This window comes from Chelon labrosus (assembly GCF_963514085.1).
Source record: "Chelon labrosus genome assembly, chromosome: 6".
NCBI lineage: Eukaryota > Metazoa > Chordata > Actinopteri > Mugiliformes > Mugilidae > Chelon > Chelon labrosus.
Window position 1 is genome coordinate 2,890,320 of NC_140342.1, and position 21,397 is coordinate 2,911,716.

Consider the following 21,397-nt stretch of genomic DNA (forward strand, 5'->3'; position numbering starts at 1 on the left):
AAGTTGGTATGGCTTCCAGGCTAGTCACGTACTTGAAATAGGACAAGTGACAAAGAAATTATAAAATCAGTGAGTGCCTGGTCTGCTTTATGTATGCTTAATTAGATTATCAGACACATGATGAGCACTAGATAGTGTGAGATGGGGGTTTTATCCAAAAAGAAATATTCATACACTGACACCAATGTCAAGCATACACAGCCCTGTTGGTTAAATCAAATGACCACTGATGACAAGGGCAGGAACTGTTTTAACCTAAATATCCTCTACAAAGACATGATTATGATTTATTTAAACTGATCAAAATGAACATTGTTTTATTCCATTGTTAATAAATGTGCCACTCTCCGAGCTACCCTGCCAATCAGAAGATGGCAGTAAAGCACCTAACGTCACGGTTGGTTGCCAATAACGCGGAGACAAGAAGAAGAAGAACGCCCATTTTGCTCACACTGTCACTGTCGCTGAAATATCAACAGACAGAAGAGGACAAAGAGCTGCAATGGACGGGTAAATGTGTTTGTATTACAGCTAAATGTCCCGTGTGTACTTCCCACAGCTGTGTGTGTGCCATATAAATAACGAGCCGTTGGCCCTGCTCGGTTTAAGATGTGCTAAGTGTTAGCTGCAGTGCAAGTCTTGATACTGAACATAGCTAAAAACGTGACGTTAGCTAGCTAACAGCATCGAGTCCCAGTCAAGAAATGTGCTACTTTAAAGTGGTCTTGCTTGTATGGATACGTAAATGAATTGAAGGACATGGCTCAGAGCATATTTTATATGTCGCCTGTGTTTTCTCACTTCAGGAATGCCATAGTTAGCGAGGTTTTACCAAGGGGAGTAGTCCAGTTCAACATTGTATCACCCTGTGTAGCGCGTTAAATTAATGGTAACGTTAGCTAGCTCGATTACAGGCAACGTTCCCAGACAGAAATACATGTGTTGAGCGGTCTTATAATAAATGGTGACCATTATTGGCAGTTGTTAGTAGTGTAAGAGAATGTTAGTTGTGTTATTAATGAACTGTTAAAGCCGACATGGCACCTGTCAGTGGGTGTTGCTAGCTTAATCCTAACTGATAAAGGGGTCCTTTGTCTGGAGCTAATGTGCCCGCATCCGCCGCCGGCTTATTGTTCAGAACGTTTACTGTGAGAGCAGATAGCTTAAAAACATTAAATGCATCTGACAGTGTGGCCTCCATAAAAGAGATATGAACACAAAACATCACAAAATAATGGAATGAAAAACGGCAACTGCAAATATATCTATATATATATACTGGTCAAACTCCAGTTTAGGTGATTGGTTGAAAATGTTCCTGCTCGGAAATTATTAACTGTATTCTGTAATTTAATTTCATTTTTTTTTTCTTTCTCTATTCTCTCCATTTGCAGTGATGTTGCAGTTGGTGTGAAGGTAAGCTGTGGTATTTAATTTTACCAAACACCTGTGTCTTCCCCCTCCGCCACTGACATTATCCATCTGCTGTATATCTATAGATAGATCGCCAGACTTTTTACTGCATTGCAATCCAAAGTTGGGATGTGAATAAAACTCTGTTAGTTTCTTTCTTGTTCTTCCAGAGAGGCTCAGATGAGCTCAACATGTACGGTAGCAGCCCCAACTCTATGACGGGTGAGTTCAGTCTTAACTAGCATGGAATTTGCATTTGAGACCTTCCTCATGTAGAGGCTGAATCAAGGCTGAAAATTGATCAGGAAGTAAGGAGTCTGATCTGACTGATTTCGAGTGACCGATGAAAAGAAAGCTTAGAAATATTACAGTCATATATGAGGTGAGCAGAATAAAGCAGTTAATGTATATTGCACCTAAATATTTTATCTTTAGACTATGGCAAAAAACAAAAAAATGGCTCATAAGTAGAATTGCAAAAAGATCTCGTTTAAAGATTTTGCACTATGGGAGTGTTTTGTGATCCACAGGCGAGGTGTCACGATATTTGTAATTTATTTATTCTTTGTGTTTGTGTCCATGTTCAGCGAACGGCAGTGACAGTAAGAAACAGCGCCTGGAGGAATCGCCCCCCTCCAGAGTGCTCCACATCAGAAAACTTCCCAGTGAAGTGTCAGAGACTGAAGTCATTGCTCTGGGACTGCCATTTGGGAAGGTCACCAATATACTGATGCTGAAGGGGAAAAACCAGGTAAATGATGGCTTTGTGTCATTAGCTTATACTGGGATGAGTGTTGTAATCGTAAGAACTTTTACATATCTTATATTCATGCCCTTGTCAGTTTACACATTACTGATAAAGCAAACCAGGTTCATTTCTCTTTGTTTCTTTATTGAGTTTTAAAACCAGTGTTTGGTGGCAGTATGCCCTCAATGGATTGGCAGAACTGAAGAAGGGAGCAATCATAGCCACACAGACAAAATTGCCTACAATACCTTGAGTATTGTGGAACCTATGGCAAATGTTGCTGCGGTTCTGTGAATTCTGAATGGCTGTGTCCTCTGGCCAGAAAGAATGAATTTAACCATCCAAGAAACGTCTTCTGATGAGACAGCCACCGGCTGTCATTGCACATCAGCAGTGTTTGTATAATTATTTCCACAGCCAGATGAGGGAGACAAAAGTTATATACTGTAGCGATAAGTTTAACAGATTATTATTTCCCTTCTCTTATGAGACTTGCCTGACAGATCATTTCACCTGTGTAGGTATTTATTATTGATTATATCCTGCTATTGAAACCTGAAATATAAATTCATCACTGTCTATATGATATTAAACAACGAATCGGCTAATAATAATAGTGCAATTGTCAACAGTGTGTCCTGCTGTACTGTGACAGACATGTGGAATAACATGAAACTCTTGTTCAGACCTGGTATTGACATTTCCTCTAGGTTATACAATCACCAGTAAATCACTCTAAGCATCCAAGCAAAGAACCTGTGGGTTTAAAAAGTGATTTTAATGGGAGGGTTTTTTTTCAGGCGTTTCTGGAGTTGGGTACAGAAGAAGCTGCCATTACTATGGTGAACTACTATACAGCTGTCACACCACAGGTCTGAGTAACATCTGTGTCTATTTTTGATATTTTCTGATATTGTTGGAAGGCATAGTAACTGACTTGTGTATTATGTTTCTTATTCTATTTAGGTCAGAAACACTCCTGTCTTCATTCAGTATTCCAACCATAAGGAACTGAAAACGGACTCTGCTCTAAACCAGGTACACACACATAAATGTACACCACAGCCCAGCATTAGTAGTGCATTGCCTTTACTCCTCCTCTTATATTTTTCCATCCAGAGGGCCCAGGCAGTGCTGCAGGCAGTGTCAGCAGTTCAGGATGGAAGCTCTCCGTCTTCTGACCCAGGTGTTTTGGACCTAGCTCCACCCCCCAGTCCCGTCCTTCGAATTATCATTGACAACATGTTTTATCCTGTGACGCTTGATGTGCTACAACAGGTAAAACTTGAACTCTTATCCCGTTCGTAGTCATGTTTAATCTTTTCCCCAGTGTTTAACCTGCAAAAAAAAGACAAAGATGCATGAACATGAAATAGATGATCACCACCTTCTCAGATTTAGCTCGAGGTCTTTCAAAAGCTCATATTGGTTAATAATATTCATGTGCTTACGTGTCAATATAGTTTGAACTTGGGCTGTTTACATTTCAGTTTGAACTGTTTTGGAATCAAGTTTGATTGTGTTTTTGTGTTCTCTAAAAAAAAATTGTTTCAGATCTTCAGTAAGTTTGGAACCGTAATGAAGATTATAACCTTCACCAAGAACAACCAATTTCAGGCTCTTCTGCAGTTCAGTGACCCCGTAAATGCACAACAAGCTAAACTGGTATGATCACACACATGAAAGCTGTGACTGATGGGTATCCTACTTACCAGGATTCTATTGGCAATCGACCAACATATCTTTAGATTTTTATTATTATTATTTAATGTATCTTTCTTTTGCCTCTACTCTAGTCTTTGGATGGACAGAACATCTATAACTCATGCTGTACTTTGCGGATAGACTTCAGTAAACTGGTCAACCTCAACGTCAAATACAACAATGATAAGAGTCGAGACTACACCAGGCCTGACCTTCCCACAGGAGACGGAGAGTCAACCAACAAGGATCATTCTTTATTGGGTAAATGCATCTCTTTCTCTTGATCAGTCACACAACAACCATTTCAACATGCAACGAGCAAGTCCCTGCAGGTTATCCATGATTATTTACTGTTACACTCCTGACACCGTTCATGCATTTTGTAAGATCATTCTTTTGCCACTAGTGCTGCTTAGTCAAGGACTAACACAGTGATTGTGAAAGACACATTATCTTAGATCTCTGTCTTCATTTTAATCTCATTTACACCACTTTAAAGTTGAGTGTATCTATCTTGCATGGTTGTGACGCTACCATGTTGAGGAAATGTTTTCATGAATATCCAGACAGATCCACAGCATAAATGCCTGCCAAAGCACTCAAAACCACCTTTATGATACCTCCCACTACTAGGTGTCTCCACATTCTTACCTGATGGCGCACGTACACACACACAGTAACTCAAATGGTAAACGCATTATTGCGCTATTGTGGCTGTCTTACTTTAAAAGTGTCTGTTTCCTCCCAACCCGTTTCTTTGTGTACATCTCCAGTAAGAAATTTAAATCCAGGGCTCACTAGATGCTGCTAGCTATTACTGCACTCTTGCCAAAAAGGTACTTTACCTTACTGGGATACTGAAAATTTGCAACAAATGTGCAATTTTTGCAGTTTAAGGCACAATAAAATGTTGTAGTTTCGGGGCTGGTTTGGAAGCGAGCATCACAATCTTGGAGAGAGACAGTCTTCAGCAGCCTTCACTACTCGAGCTTGTTGTGAACTGGCAAACCTCAGACATGCCAATAGTTTAAAGGAAACCGCATCATATCACTGCAGAGAACTGGCTGCCGATTGGTTGACAACAGAAGGAAAAAGCATCCGTTTTGTAATTTAGGATTTTTTTAATATTGTTCTAAAGCAACAATGTGAATTACTTCGATACAGTATGTCCTTCAGGGCTAGTGGTTTTTATATATTAGAATTGTGTAACATTACAAAAATTAGGAGAGATTAACTAGCTCAGTTGAAATAATGTCCATACTCCACACACAACATAAAGTGTAGACAGACAATGGAGTTATAAAAATAAGAACTTTATTTCAGTATTTACATTAGCCTAGCCCTCTTCAGCCATACCTTTATTCACTCCTACTCAGGTGTGGCTGATTTAGGTCAGTTAAGTATAAGAGCCAACCAAAGATATTTTGGTGAATACATTAGCAAAGTTGTCCCTGATCAGACTTTTTTTTTTTCCCTCACAAGTTGCAGCAGACCTGTAGCAAAATGTGCACTAGCTGCCACAGTGTTTTGTTTTTTTGTATTAATTGTTTTTTCTTGTTTATTTTAATACTTATTGAGATCCAGAGCTTCCTTTGTTGACTTTTGTTCCTGCAGTGGTCTAAATGTTTGATGCCTTAAGGACAAAGACAAAATAATATGGGCAGATACACAGAAAATACATTTATATACGGTTTTACTTTATGATATAATTAAACTCCAGAAATCTGGAGTAGCCTAGCCTGATATTAATGCTACCTAGTGACAGCCACATGCAAACTCTGCATGTTTATCCAATTTATTCAATCTGTATTCATTTTGATGACTTTGCAGTTCACTGAATGTCTGACAATTCATTTTTTAGTTTTTGTAATAGTTGATATAGTATTCACAAGTCTTCCACTTATAACTGGACAATATAGCTATAGTTGTGGCCAAGGGCAATTTACTGAAGTCATCAGTGAGAGGGGGTTGTTTGCACCTTATCTCAGCGAAACAGGCCAGTCTGGCATTGCTTCCTACAATACAAACAACAAAAAAACAAAACAACTAGAAGCTCTTATGTTGGAACATAAATCTGTATACTTTCAGTGACTGAAAAATGGTTTAATGCTATTGATTTGTTGTACTTTCATTCACACTCATCACAGTTCATTGATTAAATAAGTCTCCATTTTGACATGTTACTATTATAGGTCAGTTTAACTTAATTAGTTTCAATTATTACAGGTGCTATAAAATAAGATTCATGCATGTGTTGTTTTTAGATAAAGATTGATTCATACTCATTATGGTGTCATATTGTTTGTTAGGCTGGATTAGGTTTTTGGGATATTTTGTATTCTTCAGTGTCAGGTTAGATCAGTATGTTGTCATATAAATCTAGCTGTTATTTTCTTGTAGGTACCCCATCTGGAGCACTAGCTTCCTACTCTAGTGGAGGAGGTTACTCATCATCTCTCTCCCTCTCGCAGGGTGGAGGTATAAATCTTTTTTCTTTATTTTGTTTTTCCATTACTCTCTCTGTTACTTTGTATCCTTCTGTCGTCATGTCTCTTGTCATGTCCTGCTATGGTTGTCTGAAAGCTCCAGGGTGGGAAAATGCGTTGGTTAATAAAGCTAAATCAGTACAAAAGGCAAAAACTGTCCTTGAGGTTGGTAATTACCAGGTCCTGTTAATCCTTTTCTAGGCAGATGGGTGCCATATGCGATGAATGTGCTACATGTTTGTTTGTGTGCTGAGCATTCTTACCTGCTTGTCTGCTGGAAGTCATTAGTCAGAATTAATGTTGCAGGGATCACACCAGCAATTAATGTCCAGTTTTGATCAGATGTTCATATTTGATTATTGGTACAGGTCTTCACTGTCCTGTTTATTCTCAACCTGAGTTTGGACTGTGGTTCTTCAGCTTAACAGAGTTCAATATTTTAGTGGAAAAGGGCATGTGCTTAGGGAGAAATCAGTACACCTTGTGTGTATTGTCGCTAAATGTTCAATTAAATAGGTGTTGGTTAGCTTTGCTGTGTTTTGAAGTACTGCCTTATTGATAAGATCACCATTTCGTGAGCCATTTTCTGTGGTTTATGCTTTTTTATATTATTGTTATACCTTGTTAACTTCTAGCGAGTGTGATGTATATGCAGCATGGCTTTGTTTGTTTTATTTAGTTTTTTTTTTTATGAAATAATAGTCACACAGATATGTATCTTAGAAGTAACATTTCGAATTGAAGATCATTAGAATGTAAATTTGTGTTAATGATTTCCATGAGTTGAATGAGTTGTTGGTAAAAATAATAACTGTTCACTCTGCATGTCTTGGAGACAGCTTGGCCACTGCCATCATGTCACTCTAGCTTCTTCTTGTAACTGCATCCTGTTCAGATTAAATGCTTCTATGTGTTTAATTGTTTCCTCAGAAGCTATCATATATTCTGTATATCATCTATACAGTGTAGGCTTTTTGGCCTTTTACATCCCAGAACATTAACACCCTACCTGTAAACATTGATCAGTTTAAGTTTGCTTAAGTTCTGTTGCAAAATGATGGTGCGAAGCTCTGCAGCTGTCTGTCTTGACAGTTAACTGACTTTAATGACATAGCATAATACCATGGCATCAACTCATTACCATCCTTACTTTTTCCTTTCTGATTTCTGTGCATGCATCTTTATACTGTAACACACTTGGGTAACTGTCAAAGAGAGCAGTGTTTATTGCATTTTACTGGCACTATTCTATCAAATTCACTCTATTCAGACTAGTAGTTTTGGCAAATAATTGGTTTTAGAGTATAAAGAGTATTGGTCGTCATAGTGTATTAAACTGTACTTTCCTGTTGCTGTATTGCCTGTTTTATTCTGACATGTTACTTGTATTGTGCTTTCCTAACAGGAGCCATTAGTCCCCTAAGTGCTGCAGCAGCGGCAGCAGCTGCTGCAGGTCGTGTTGCTCTGTCTGGCTCCGGAGTGTCAGGGGTCCTGTTGGCATCCAACCTAAATGAAGAGGTATGCTTAACTTTGCCTTACTTAATCATGAACAAGTGTATCCGAGCTCTGATTTCAAGCAACTCCTTTCAAATATTGGACACTGCTGAATGATTGTGTGTGTGTGTGTGTGTGTGTGTGTGTGTGTGTGTGTGTGTGTGTGTGGGTGTGGGTGTGTGGGTGGGTGTGGGTGTGGGTGGGTGTGTGGGTGGGTGGGTGTGTTACAACCACAGACTGAACTTTAAACCTAAACTTTAATGTCTTACAATGTTTTCAACTGCTCTGAATTTCCCTAAGTGTATCCGTCTATCAGATCATAAAAGTTGTGTTGTGTGTTTGAAGGCTTGTTGATTTCTCTACAATGAACACCTACACATTTCTAAATTTTTTTATCTAAGATTTCTGTCAAATTTCTGTTAATTTCTAACTGTAAATGTACAGACTTTGTTGTCTATTTCTACAGTATCTGTTGTCTTTTTCTGTGTTCCATCTATTTGTCAGATTCCCTCTCTATCTCTGTCTTTGTTTCTATCATTGGTGAAAGAGACTCTATATTGGAGTGGTTGTTGTCACACTTCTGCCCCCTTCTGGTGAAGTCTTGTATCCTGCCTGTTTCTTAACAGCATCAAGTTCTCTCTGCTAACCTATAGGATTGAGAGCAGCAGATCTTGCATTTACTTTAGAGTATGCTCTATTAGGGATGTCCTGATCAAGTTTTTTTTGCCCCCGATCCGATGATTTAATATTGACATGGGCCAATCCAAGTCCCGATCCTATATTAAATAAACAAAATTTCCTTCCCTGGAGATTTATAAAACGTCTTCTTTTCTTACTTGTTATCTCCTAGATTATTTGTGCACCATCAACTGTATTGAGTTCAATTAACAGGGCTGTCAAAGTTGATGTAGTGCCGAGATGGTAGTTCATTCCTTGGCCCAGAAGCTCCAGACGGTAAAAAAAAAACTGTGTTCTCTACTACAGAATGGGCATGGTCATCCAGCGCCATTAACTCCATAATCGTCTCTGGAACATTTTTGTTCTTGACGCTGTCTCCAGGAAACTTTTCTCTTTAATGCTGCATTCAGTGTTTGTCGTTGTTCAGTGCAGCCTTTGACTGGGTGTACTCCTTGGATTCCATTTTTATATATATATATATATATTTTTTTTTTTTGTGACGATCTCGTAGACCTAAAACAAATAACTACAAAAGATCAGTCTTGGCTGAAACGTGATACCGATCGGGACATCCCTATCCTCAGTACAGTCAAGTGGCTAGGTAGTGGTTGAGTGTGGTGTGGCTGTTCTATATGTGATGAGTGTTGAATACAGGAGATGGATTTCAGTCACTTTCTTTTTCCCAGCAGTGTAATTGAGTGGGCAGACAGACATGTATGGTTTTAATTTAATGCAGTAGACCGATGCAGTTTCCTGTTAGCGATAGAAATCCCAAACACAGGCTAATGTCTTTCAACAGAATTCCTGTTGACGAAGAGCAAAACATCTTGGCAGCTGTTAAAACTTCTGCCAGTGATGGACTGTGGGATGTTTTTTATGTGCAGCACAGATGCAACTGCGCTACACAAGAGGAAATTGTTGTGTTGTGTGGTAAGGCCTGTCCAGCTACAAGTTAAATGGTTTAAAATGACTGAGTCCTGATAGTTATGGCTTTTAATTTTGATGACCTTAAATTAAATATCAAACTGACTCATGAGTCAGCAATACATTCTGTTAAGACGGTCTACTGAGCATCACAATCAAAATTGGTGCAATTATACAGTGACACTGGTCTATTGTGGGATGCTTATCCTGCTGAATAAAAATATGTTTTAAGTTGGTCAGAATGTAGTTAAATTGTTGCTCTGTGCTTCCTGTACCCCTGCCAGTCAGTCTGATGTACCTGTCATGGACAGTAGTCCTTCTGGCAGCTGATACCCCCAGCCGTCGGTTTCATGGTGCTGCTCCCTTTTTGTTGGATTTATCCTGCTGCTCACTCTTTCATTCACAGTTTGTTTCATATTTCGATTAAGCATTATTTTCTACCTTGCTCCCATCCTGCGCACACGCGTGCGTGTGGTTGTGAATGTGAGTTAACAAATTGTACGTATGACTTTCTGTGTGTGTGCTGGTTCGATTCCAGAAACAATCATTCAGACTCCGTTGATGTTCCACTGATGCTCTGTTTACTGACCTATGCTTTGGTTTTTGTCCTCCTCTCCTCCTTTCTCCCTTCCCTGCCTCCTTTCTTCCCTCCTCTGCTCCTCCCCTCACATTTTCATTTTCTCTCCATTTGATCCTCCTTATGGCCATACATTCTTTAACGTTACACAATTCTCTGAAATCCCTCCCCCCTCATGTACGGTTACCCCATTTTTTTCATCCTTTCTTCTCTCCTGACTTTTCTTAATCCGGTCTAAACCCGACTTTGGCTTTGCCGTTTTGACCCCCTTCTCAACCTCCCTTCCTCATGCCCTCCATCTTTGCTCCACCCCTCATCATCATGGAAACCACCACCTCCCCCCTCGTCCAACGCTGGGCGGTCTGATCTCTACCTTCGTCTCTCCTCTTCCTCCTCCTCTGCTCCTCTTCCTGTCCTCTGCTCTGCGGTCTCTCTCTCTAAAGATGGTCACGCCTCAAAGTCTCTTTACCCTCTTCGGTATGTTCAACCTCTTCTATTCTATCTGTATATCTCTCTCTGTTTATCCAATTTTGTTCACTTTCTTCGGTGATGTCGTGGACACTGTTGTTCTATATCTTTCTGTATTTCAAAGCTTTCCTCTTTCAAATGGTACACTGCAGAGTTAAAATCTGCCTCTATCTCTACATTAAAACAGTAGTGAGATTGTGAGTTTGGTCAGCTTATCACTTTACCGCTGAGAGCAAAGACACCAAAATCATCTATCCATGGCAACAACTAAGTCTTAATTTAAATTTACATTACACTGAGATTCTCTGTTTGGAGCTCCTGTTAACATTTAGTACTGCAAACTGGGATCTGTGAAAGCATCATTTATTTGCTAACAAGTTTATCCATATTGCAATTTTACCTCATCCCCTAAAACACCATGCCACAATTCTTCCATTTACTCGCACTCAAAGATCAGTCACAAATTCAAAACAGTACTGACAATTGTATTGACAAATTGTACCAATATGAACAGTGAAACCACTCATGATGTTCATACTGCAGCCCTCATTAGAAGATCAGAAGTTCTTCAGTGAGGGATTATTATATCACGATTATTATATATCAAGTATGAGCAGCAGAACATGTTTTGATATTAATTTGAGCGTTGAAAAGTAATGAAGCTGTCTTTTACATATTTATCCAATCTGCAGTGTGAAACGGCCACAGCCACAACTGTTGCTTGTTTAAAATTTGCCTAAGGCCTCATGCAGATGATTCATAATAAATGCTGCTGATGCAAATAATTTTATATAAAGCAGCTTCAGTTTGCAGTGGTATATATTAGTACGGCACTGGACTTTGTTAAAGTTCCTTAGAGTTCTAGAAGCAGGTTTGGATCACGTACCCTGTTGGTTAAAAGTCAGATTTTCCAGGCTCTGATGCTATCAAGTTTCTTTTCATTGCCCTCAGGTGTTAATGTTCTCACTACATTGATGGTTAAGTTTTTCTCTTTATTCCATAACTTCGCTCGCTGTTGGGATTACCTGCCTCTCATTCACCTAAACTAGGCAAGGTGTCTATAGATCTTTTGAAAAGTCTTCCCTCCACAAAAGGCCTAATAAGAACTTAGTTGTTTTCCTCTTCTTTCTGACATTACCTTTTTCTATGCAGCATGTCCTGTTTTGGATTATCTGGTTCAGTAAAAGTGTCTTTTTTTTTTTCCCCCTACATCTCTCATAGGTGATTGTTACGTCCGTTTATAGTTTGACATTTCTAATCACCCAACTAAGCTGGATTGCTGAATCCTGCTGCTCAGTGTAAACATTAACCAGTCAGTCAGTTTCAGCTATGTGTCAGCTGAGGTTTTCTTGCTGGTTGACTGTCGCGACAGAAAACTATTCAGTTACACGTATTTGATGGAGTTTCTAGTGGAAGTCAAATGGGAAGAGTCCATCTTTTCTTTTCATTTGTCTTTCTAGCACTAACTTTTTTCCTTTCATCCTTCACACCTCTCCTTTTTTATCTTCGTCGGCTCCATCTCTCCTGCTCTGTCTGTTCTATCCTCCTCCTCGTCTTCTCCACCACCCTGCTCTTTCTTGCTCTTTCTCTCGCTCTCTCTCTCTCTCTCTCTTTCTCTCCTTCTCCCTCTCTACCTTCAGGAGTCTATGGTGATGTCCAGAGGGTGAAAATCCTTTACAACAAAAAGGACAGCGCTCTGATTCAGCTGTCTGACGGCAACCAGGCTCAGCTTGGTGAGTTTTGTATGCTTGCGTTATCAAGTATTGGACAGAAAAATGCTGATGAATTTAAACATGGTGCTTTTGAGTATTAAAAGAAGAGGTTATACACTGCCTGGCCAAAAAAAAAAAAAAAAAAGTCACACACTCTAATATTTTGTTGGACCGCCTTTAGCTTTGATTACATCACGCGTTCTCTGTGGTATTGTTTCGATAAGCTTCTTCAATGTCACCAGATTTATTTCCATCCAGTGTTGCATTCATTTTTCACCAAGATCTTGTATTGATGATGGGAGAGTCTGACCACTGCACAGAGCCTTCTCCAGCACATCCCAAAGATTCTCAATGGGGTTAAGGTCTGGACTCTGTGGTGGCCAATCCATGTGTGAAAATGATGTCTCATGCTCCCTGAACCACTCTTTCACAATCTGAGCCCCATGAATCCTGGCATTGTCATCTTGGAATATGCCCGTGCCATCAGGGAAGAACAAATCCATTGATGGAATAACCTGGTCATTCAGTATATTCAGGTAGTCAGCTGACCTCATTCTTTGGACACATAATGTTGCTGAACCTAGACCTGAGCAACTGCAGCAACCCCAGGTCATAGCACTGCCCCCACAGGCTTGTACAGTAGACACTAGGCATGATGGGTGCATCACTTCATCTGCCTCTCTTCTTACCCTGATGCCCCCCATCACTCTGGAACAGGGTAAATCTGGACTCATCAGACCACATGACCTTCTTCCATTGCTCCAGAGTCCAATCTTTATGCTCCCCAGCAAATTGAAGCCTTCTTTTCCAGTTAGCCTCACTGATTAGTGGTTTTCTTAAGGCTACACAGCTGTTCAGTCCCAATCCCTTGAGTTCCCTTCACATTGTACGTGTGGAAATGCTCTTACTTTCACTATTAAACATAGACCTGAGTTCTACTGTTGTTTTTCTTTGATTTGATTTCACCAAATGTTTAAGTGATCACAGATCACCATCAATCAGGATTTTTTTCCAACCACATTTCTTCCTCGAAGACAATGGTTCCCCACTATCCTTCCAGTTTTTAATAATGCGTCCAGGAAGTGTATGTACAGTACACTGCACACTGTACCACTGTTTACTTTCCAAATAAATGTATCTAAGATCAATTTGTCAGAAGTTACTGTATCAAAATGTATGATGGTTATTCTTTAAGATTTCTTAGTTGTCCATACTTTCTATTTTTCTCACTTGTAGCCATGAGCCACCTGAATGGTCAGAAGGTTTTTGGAAAAGTGATGAGAGTGACACTGTCAAAACATCAAACTGTGGCTTTGCCCAGAGAAGGACTGGATGACCAACTGCTAACTAAAGGTAAGAGGATAGTTGGATCCTGCATTCAGCTGGTCATTATATCACAAAGAACCCATATGATGCTTTTTGTAGTTTTTCCATTGTGCCTTTGCACAACTCTGGTGAATGCAAAAAGATCACTGTGAACTCACAAAACATGTTTGTGGACATAAATGCGATATTTTAAAAAAGCCTTGAAGGAATTTCTTCAAATCTATTTCAGATATTGACCTGAATGAACTGATTATAGTTGGATGAATGAAACTGGCTTCAGTTTCACCGCTGTGCTGTTTGAAGCAGTGACGGAATGCTGATGTATTTTAAATGACAGGATCAAAGACGGTGTATATGTTCATTCTTGTTTAGGTTTATTTTAACAGCTACAAGGAATGAATCTGTGAATCAGCTTAGGTCTGTCAGAAGCAATAATGTACAACAAGAAATACTTTTTTCATTAATGCAACATAAACTGTTGCATTAATGTTATCTTTACTATATAAACTGAATTGATTTTGTTTGTGTTGGACAGATTTTTCTGGCTCCCCACTCCATCGCTTTAAGAAGCCGGGATCCAAAAACTTCCAGAACATCTTTCCTCCCTCGGCAACGCTTCACCTCTCAAACATCCGGTAGTGCAACCATTAAACATGGTCATATTATGTTGTTTTGCATCGGTGCAGCATTATGGCAACCACTTTTGCTTCATTCAATTCAATTCAATTTTATTTATATAGCGTCAATAACAATACAAATCGTCTCAAGACGCTTTACAAAAACCCGGCCTGAAACCCCCAGAGCAAGCCTGAAGGCAACGGTGGCAAGGAAAAACTCCCTTTTAACAGGAAGAAACCTCGAGCAGAACCCAGCTCATATGGAGGGACCCATCTGCCTAAGGCCAGCCGGGTACAGACAGAAGAAAGAGAGAAGAGAACAGCAAAGAGAGAAGAGAAGAGAACAGCAAGATAAACATACATCTGTCATAGATACACATATCTGACTAAAGTGTACATGTGGAATCTTATGATACAAACTGATGATGTTACATGACAGTTTGAAAATGTAAGAGGAATCATAGGCAGGTTGGAGAATTGTTCATTCAGGTAGGAGTGGATAACTGCAGGAATCCATGAAGACTGGGCAGGCTGATGAGACCACGACAACAGATGTAGTATAGAGCTCCACAGGAAACACACCACTCCAGGCCAGAGATACTCACAAGAAGAGGGGGGGAAGGGGGGGGAAGGGGGGGGAAGGGGGGTGGGACACACACAGCAGTAAACATTCTACATAGTAATAGCTCAGAATTGTATGACTAGTAGTATATAGGAAATTAGAGGGCAAGAGCTCTGTGCCAGAGAAAAGAAAGTGGAGGATGCGAGAGAGGAGACAGAAGAAAGAAGGAGGACATGTGTTTGGTGCATCGTCCCCCAGCAGCCTAGGCCTATAGCAGCATAACTAAGGGATGGTTTAGTCCAGCCCTAACTATAAGCCTGATCAAAAAGGAAAGTCTTAAGCCTGACCTTAAAAATAGAGAGAGTGTCTGCCTCCCGAACCCAAACTGGGAGCTGGTTCCATAGGAGAGGAGCCTGATAGCTGAAAGCTCTACCTCCCATTCTACTTTTTGAAATTCTAGGAACCACAAGTAGGCCTGCACTTTCAGACCGAAGTGATCTGCTGGGATGATATGGTACAATAAGGTCTTTAAGATACGATGGAGCTAGGCCTTTAAGGGCCTTGTATGTAAGGAGGAGGATTTTAAATTCTATTCTAGACTTTAAAGGGAGCCAGTGAAGAGAAGCTAAAACTGGAGTAATATGATCTCTCTTGCTAATTCCTGTCAATGCTCTTGCTGCGGCATTTTGAATCAACTGGAGGCTTTTTAAAGAGCTATTTGGACAGCCAGACAGTAATGAATTACAATAATCCAGTCTGGACGACACAAATGCATGAACTAGTTTTTCAGCATCACTCTGAGACAGGATGTTCCTAATTTTGACGATATTACGCAGGTGAAAGAAGGCAGTCCTGGTCACTTGCTTTATGTGACATTTAAAGGACATATCCTCATCAAATATAACACCAAGGTTTTTTACAGTAGTACTGGAGGCCAAGGTAATGCCATCCAAAGACACCATGTGATTAGATAATGAATCTCTGAGATGCTTAGGACCGAATACAATAACTTCTGTTTTGTCTGAGTTTAAGAGTAGGAAATTACAGGTCATCCAAGCCTTTATGTCTTTAAGGCATGCTTGGAGTTTAACCAACTGATTAGTTTCATCTGGTTTCATAGATAAATATAGCTGGGTGTCGTCTGCATAGCAATGAAAGTTTATGCCATGTTTTCTAATAATCTTGCCTAATGGCAACATGTATAACGTGAAGAGTATTGGTCCTAGCACAGAACCCTGAGGAACTCCATAACTTACTTTTGTATAAGTAGACTAAGAGTATTTGTTTTCATGTTCAGGGATGGAGTTGGAGAGGATGATCTGCGCCTCCTGTTCTCTAACAGTGGAGGAACCGTCAAGGCCTTCAAGTTCTTCCAGTAAGAAACACTTCAGTATGAAGCTTTTATGACACTGCAGATGACTGCAGTATCTATCCTGAAACCCTGTCTTCCTTTTAAGAATCAAGAGGACATGGTTTCACAAAATGCACTCATAATCTCTTCTCTGCTTTGTACATAAAAGATGCATAATTCAATTCAATTCAATTTTATTTATATAGCGTCAATAACAATACAAATCGTCTCAAGACGCTTTACAAAAACCTGGCCTGAAACCCCCAGAGCAAGCCTGAAGGCAACGGTGGCAAGGAAAAACACACACAGCATAGCTTGTTTTACTCTGAACTAACTCATTTATTTAGTTCAACTTCATTGTCCACTGGTACCGGGCAATCTAAAATGACAAAAATGACAAACAGAGATGCATGAGGTACAACATAACAGCATGGAATCAAAACATGTCATACTTTATTGGGTCACCCTAGGGCTGGACGATACATTGAGTTTTTAAGATAAACTGATAAATTTTCATAGTGTATATATATCTAGTGTATCATAAGATAAGAGTTTTGGTCCATACCGCCCTGCCATAACTCCCCTGTTAATGGCTACAATGGCTCCAGGTACCAGGCTACCATACAACTCGGGGTGCTGTACCAGAAGGCGAAGGTGTCAAGTGGCAATCATGTGGGTGTGTGTTGTCCAGTGCTATTTTAATTATAATGCAGGTAATGGCCTTATAATTGCGCTCTGAAAGGTTCGCCGTGGGCAGACTATTATCTTGGCAGCCTTATTGGTTCTACGTCTTTCCTAGTTTGTGTCAGAACAGGGTTTATGACTGGCTGCTAGTCTTTGAGGACTCTTTTACTGAATGTCCTCCACATTCTCTGTGAAGTGTTCAAGTGTTTTTGTAGTAGTCCACAACAGAGTAGATATCAGTGAGGAGAGCGAGAATGAGGGCATCGGCTCAGCAGTCATTGGTGTTGAGCAGGCATGCCAGATACGTCAATGGTGTGGTCAACCGGTAGATCATGAAGATAGTACAGGTATATTGTGTTTGTATTGTGTTTGACGCTATATAAATAAGCATCAATAACCATACAAATTGTCCCAAGATGCTTTACAAAACCCAGGCTGGAACCCCCAGAGCAAGCAGGAATGTGATGGTGGCAACCCAGCTTGTGTAAGGCGGACTGGGTAGAGACCGAAAAGAGAGCAGAGAACAGCAGGAGGAACGAGATAAACATACATCTGTCATGTACATACATCTGACTGAAGTCTACATGTAGAATCTAATCTGGTCCTTTCTTGGGATGGGAACGGTTCTGTTAGTTGGTTGACAAGCGACAGGATAGTGTTGAGCAGCAGCAGCTACTTGAGGCACTTCATTATTGTGGATGTTAATGAAGCAGTAATGCCCTATTGTGGTGGTTAGCTGGGTACCAAGCATGATGTCCATCTGTGGATCTAGTGGTTACTCTCTCTAACATTAAGCTGTTTGTCTTTGCTTTCTCCCCTTCAGGGATCGTAAGATGGCCTTGATCCAGATGTCGTCAGTGGAGGAAGCCATCCAGGCTCTGATGGATCTTCACAACTATGACATGGGAGGGAATCACCATCTGAAAGTTTCCTTTTCAAAGTCTACCATCTAACCCTCACACAAAACTCCACCTCCTAAAAAAAAAATAAAAAATGCAGGTCTGTGATGAGGGAAGAGGTCAATACCATTAGTCCTCTCTACATTTTCTGTGAATAGTTTTCACTTTAAATATTGAAGAAAAAAAAAAAAAAAAACATTTCACAAAGTAAATTGTCTTGACCAGTAGAAGCAGTACTTCCCTCAGTCAGCAGTTTTGATTAAACCATCTTAAAGAGCAACTAAGCTCGCTCAGTGTGGCATTTCTGTTTACTGGCAGTTCTGTGGGACCTCAGTGTTGGGTACGGTTACAGGTGACAAAGACTTGAAACCTGGTACGTGTTAAGATACTCTTTGAGTTGTAGCTATGGAGTTTTTTGTTTAAATTCTGTCACTGCTAAGTTTTGATTTAGTGTTGCGCTGTTCAGAGATGACCTGTCAGTGTGGCAGTAGTCTCTCCTCAGATTTTCCTTAGAGGTCCTTTAATTACTGATCTGCCATTTTTACTGTACACCTTGTTGCTTCTTGAACCACACACACGTGTTATTTTGTGCTCCCAGGAAAATCTCACTTTATCTCAAGCTTGTATTGTTGATAAAGCCACTCACTATTATCCGTCATGTCCCATTTTGTCATAACTTGTCTGACAATGTCTGTCCATCTGTTCAGTGTCTGACAGGATGCATCCAAAAATGGAAGCCACAAGCAAACAGGATTAGATGGTGTAACTTTATAAAGTTTTATACTTCAGTTACTTGGTAGGGATTCCCTTGGCAAGAGACATTGAAACAATTCAGCTTTAAAATGTAGCTGCACTACACATATGGACAACGTCATCTCACAGAAATCTTCTACATAATAGTAAAATATTTGTGGTGCAGTCTTTTTTCCTTACCTGGTGCACTTTCCTGTTTTTATTTTCAAAGCTGAACAATCATTTTGAAGCTGTTAGTACCCGAGGCCTGTTTAATTAACACTGGTAAGTTCATCGTAGCCTCTCTGTGTGATGTTTCAAGGCTTGGTGGGAATGAGTCATCACTTGAAGCTGATTGTGCTTGTTGAATATCCCTGAAATATCCTTTACAGCACAACATGGAATGTACACATATGATACTGATCCAAAGGTTAAGCTGTCCATGAAGAATAGAGTCATCTGTCATTTCCTGTTTAAACCTCATCCCAGTCATTTGAAAACCAGCTGTGAGTGGGTGCACACACATACACAGGATGCATGCTACTGCTGTCTGTTTAGACAAGGTTTCAACATGTGATTCTGGTCTTAGTCTCTGATTTGGAGAGATCCACTGGGACCAAAGTACATGTGCCTTTAGTCTGTGATCTGATTGTAGTCGTATGTCTTTAAACGGTTTATTTTATCGGTTAACTTTGCTGACCTCGTGTTGTAAACCTGTGAAAACATATTATTTTGTTAAATAACTGTAAGCAGAAGTGAACCTCGTCTTCCCAGTGCTCTGTTTGTCAAGAGAATCAAGCACAGATGCACAGAAAACTGGGTCACTGTTTCAGCTGAGGTCTTCTCTAATGTGGTTTTTATTTTTCATTCATCTCTCGTTTTTACTCGCTACTGCAAAGTTTATTTTTGGACAGTTTTAATCCTTTTCGGGAATTGTTGTAAATTTTCTACTTGAGTTCAGTTGCTTTGTGATAAGATTTCAGATTAGCACAAATTAAATACGTCTTTTCTACCAACCAGCCCAAGTTAAATTGTGTGTTTGTGTGTTAATGATTGTTTGGACAATTTCAGGCCTCTGCTCTCATCTGTATCTTCCCTGTAATAAACTTCTCTTGCTCTGTTCAGTTCTGTCTTTCTGCTCTCACTTCTTTCTCTCCACTGTTCTGTTCTTTCTGTATTTCTACTAAGACATGAATGAGTCGACAAGAAGCTGAACTCTGGTTGTGTCTTTGCTACAAGGTGTGACCTTTGAGAATTAATCAAGAAAACATTTAAAAGTAAAGAATTTACAATCATACAGTCTGAGACAACACTGGAAATATGTCATATTATTGTGTAAACCTGGAAATAAGGATTTAGAAATAGTTCAGATCCTACACCACATGGAGCTCAGCAGTCAAGTAGTAACCATATTAAATTCTTTATACATTATGTCACATTTCCTTGTGCTCTATCCTTCTACTGAACAAGTGCTCATATGATTTGACTTGTTCATCATTAATCTGAGCTTCATTTGGTTTACTCATCCCAGATTTGCTCAAGAAAATCACCTTGCAGGCATTAACTGGCTGCGTCATGATTCCAGCAGATCGTTCCTTTGTAAAACACTTTATGATACTGGAAGACGTGAGATCAGAAACCAGTGAAAGTGTTGGATGTTATTCTCAGCAAAGAGGTGCTCTCTCAGAATCAAATCGCACTTGGATTGAGCCATTTGTGGGGAATGAACCAGCTTGGTGAGGATCAAACGTGACGACACCATCAGAAGATTAAGCCATCAGCTTTCTTCTCTGGTGGAGAAGAAACTTCATTACAGATACATCATTTCCTAAAGAACACAAGCCTCCAATCAGCAAACATTGTGTCTCAGAGGATGAGTAGTGTCTCTAAACCACTTTTCAGAAGAGACCAAGGTCAAACACTAGGGGTGTGTTTGGCTATACACAGATCAGCCACAACATTACAACCACTGACAGGAGAAGTAAATAACATTGACATCTTGTGACAATACAATGTCCTCCTGGGAAACTTTTGGACCTGACATCCATGTGGATGTTACTTAGACATGTAGCACCCACCTAGACCAGACCAGACACCCCCACCCCATAGCAATGACACTCAGCAGGATGCAACCTGATAGAGACACAAACACAAACAGGAACAACTAATAAAACACATGAAGAACAGCACAAGGTGTTGACCTAGCCTCCAAATTCACTAGATCCCAAACTGATCAAGTATCTGTGGGATGATCCACAGAGGCCCCTCCCCTCAACCCATAGGGCCCAAAGACCCCCACTAACAATATTCTGTTACCAGACACCACAGGACACCCTCAGAAGGCCCATGTCCATTCTCTGATGAGTCACAACTGTTTTGGAGGCACAAGGGAGACCTACACAATATTAGGAAGGTGGTCATAATGTTGTGACTGATTAAACAAATCAAAGTTACAGTTAGTGGTAAAGAGGTCTATGTAAGGAGATGGGACATGCTTCTGGAATAGTCTGACAGTGTCCTGAGTTGGACACTTTCACCACCCTGCTCCACCCTGACCCAGGACAAGAAGTGCTCCATTCTTCAGACATTCCACAGCCTCTGGTTTGAGTCTTGCAGGAGGAGGACTTCAGGAGCATAATGAGACTAAGTACACCTCAGAGCTTCGAAGAAGTGTTTGAGAACCAATGAAGACCAAGGAGTGTTGACATAGGCTTTTGTCATCTGACTTGAACCCTACTGAACAGTTATGGAATCATACCAAATACAAATCTACTCCATACGTAGGCCAACATTTTTCTGGGAAGTTTCCCTCAAACTGATGAACCAATATTAACCGTCTATAATAAAAAAGAGTAGAAGGTTCCTTTTAGCCCTGAGTTCTACACTTACCACACACTTCATTATGAGCAGCATACCCGTAGCTTTTCTCTGGCACAGCCTCAGTTCTCAGTGTCATTGATCCCAAAGCACTTCATTCAGATTCTGCTCCAGGTTAACATGCATGAATCATTTCTGCAGATTT

The 21,397-nt window shown here is 40.1% G+C and overlaps 1 protein-coding gene across 2 annotated transcripts; it reads left to right on the plus strand.

The window, feature by feature from the left end:
• Nucleotides 1-457: 457 nt before the first annotated feature.
• On the plus strand, nt 458-20,295 carry LOC311489325 (polypyrimidine tract-binding protein 2-like). Of its 2 annotated transcripts, XM_084546354.1 has the most exons (17): nt 458-510; nt 1,395-1,416; nt 1,584-1,635; nt 2,001-2,164; nt 2,962-3,033; nt 3,128-3,199; nt 3,281-3,439; nt 3,716-3,826; nt 3,958-4,126; nt 6,266-6,343; nt 7,757-7,869; nt 10,468-10,501; nt 12,133-12,225; nt 13,441-13,557; nt 14,066-14,165; nt 16,007-16,084; nt 17,568-20,295. In XM_084546354.1, exons 1-17 carry the CDS (start codon nt 503-505, stop codon nt 17,695-17,697), a joined length of 1,572 nt encoding a protein of 523 aa, XP_084402480.1. In that variant the 5' UTR covers nt 458-502; the 3' UTR covers nt 17,698-20,295. The 2 variants fall into 2 exon arrangements, with proteins under 2 accessions (XP_084402480.1, XP_084402481.1); XM_084546355.1 differs by lacking the exon at nt 458-510 and having other exon boundaries at nt 1,564-1,635.
• Nucleotides 20,296-21,397: the final 1,102 nt, after the last annotated feature.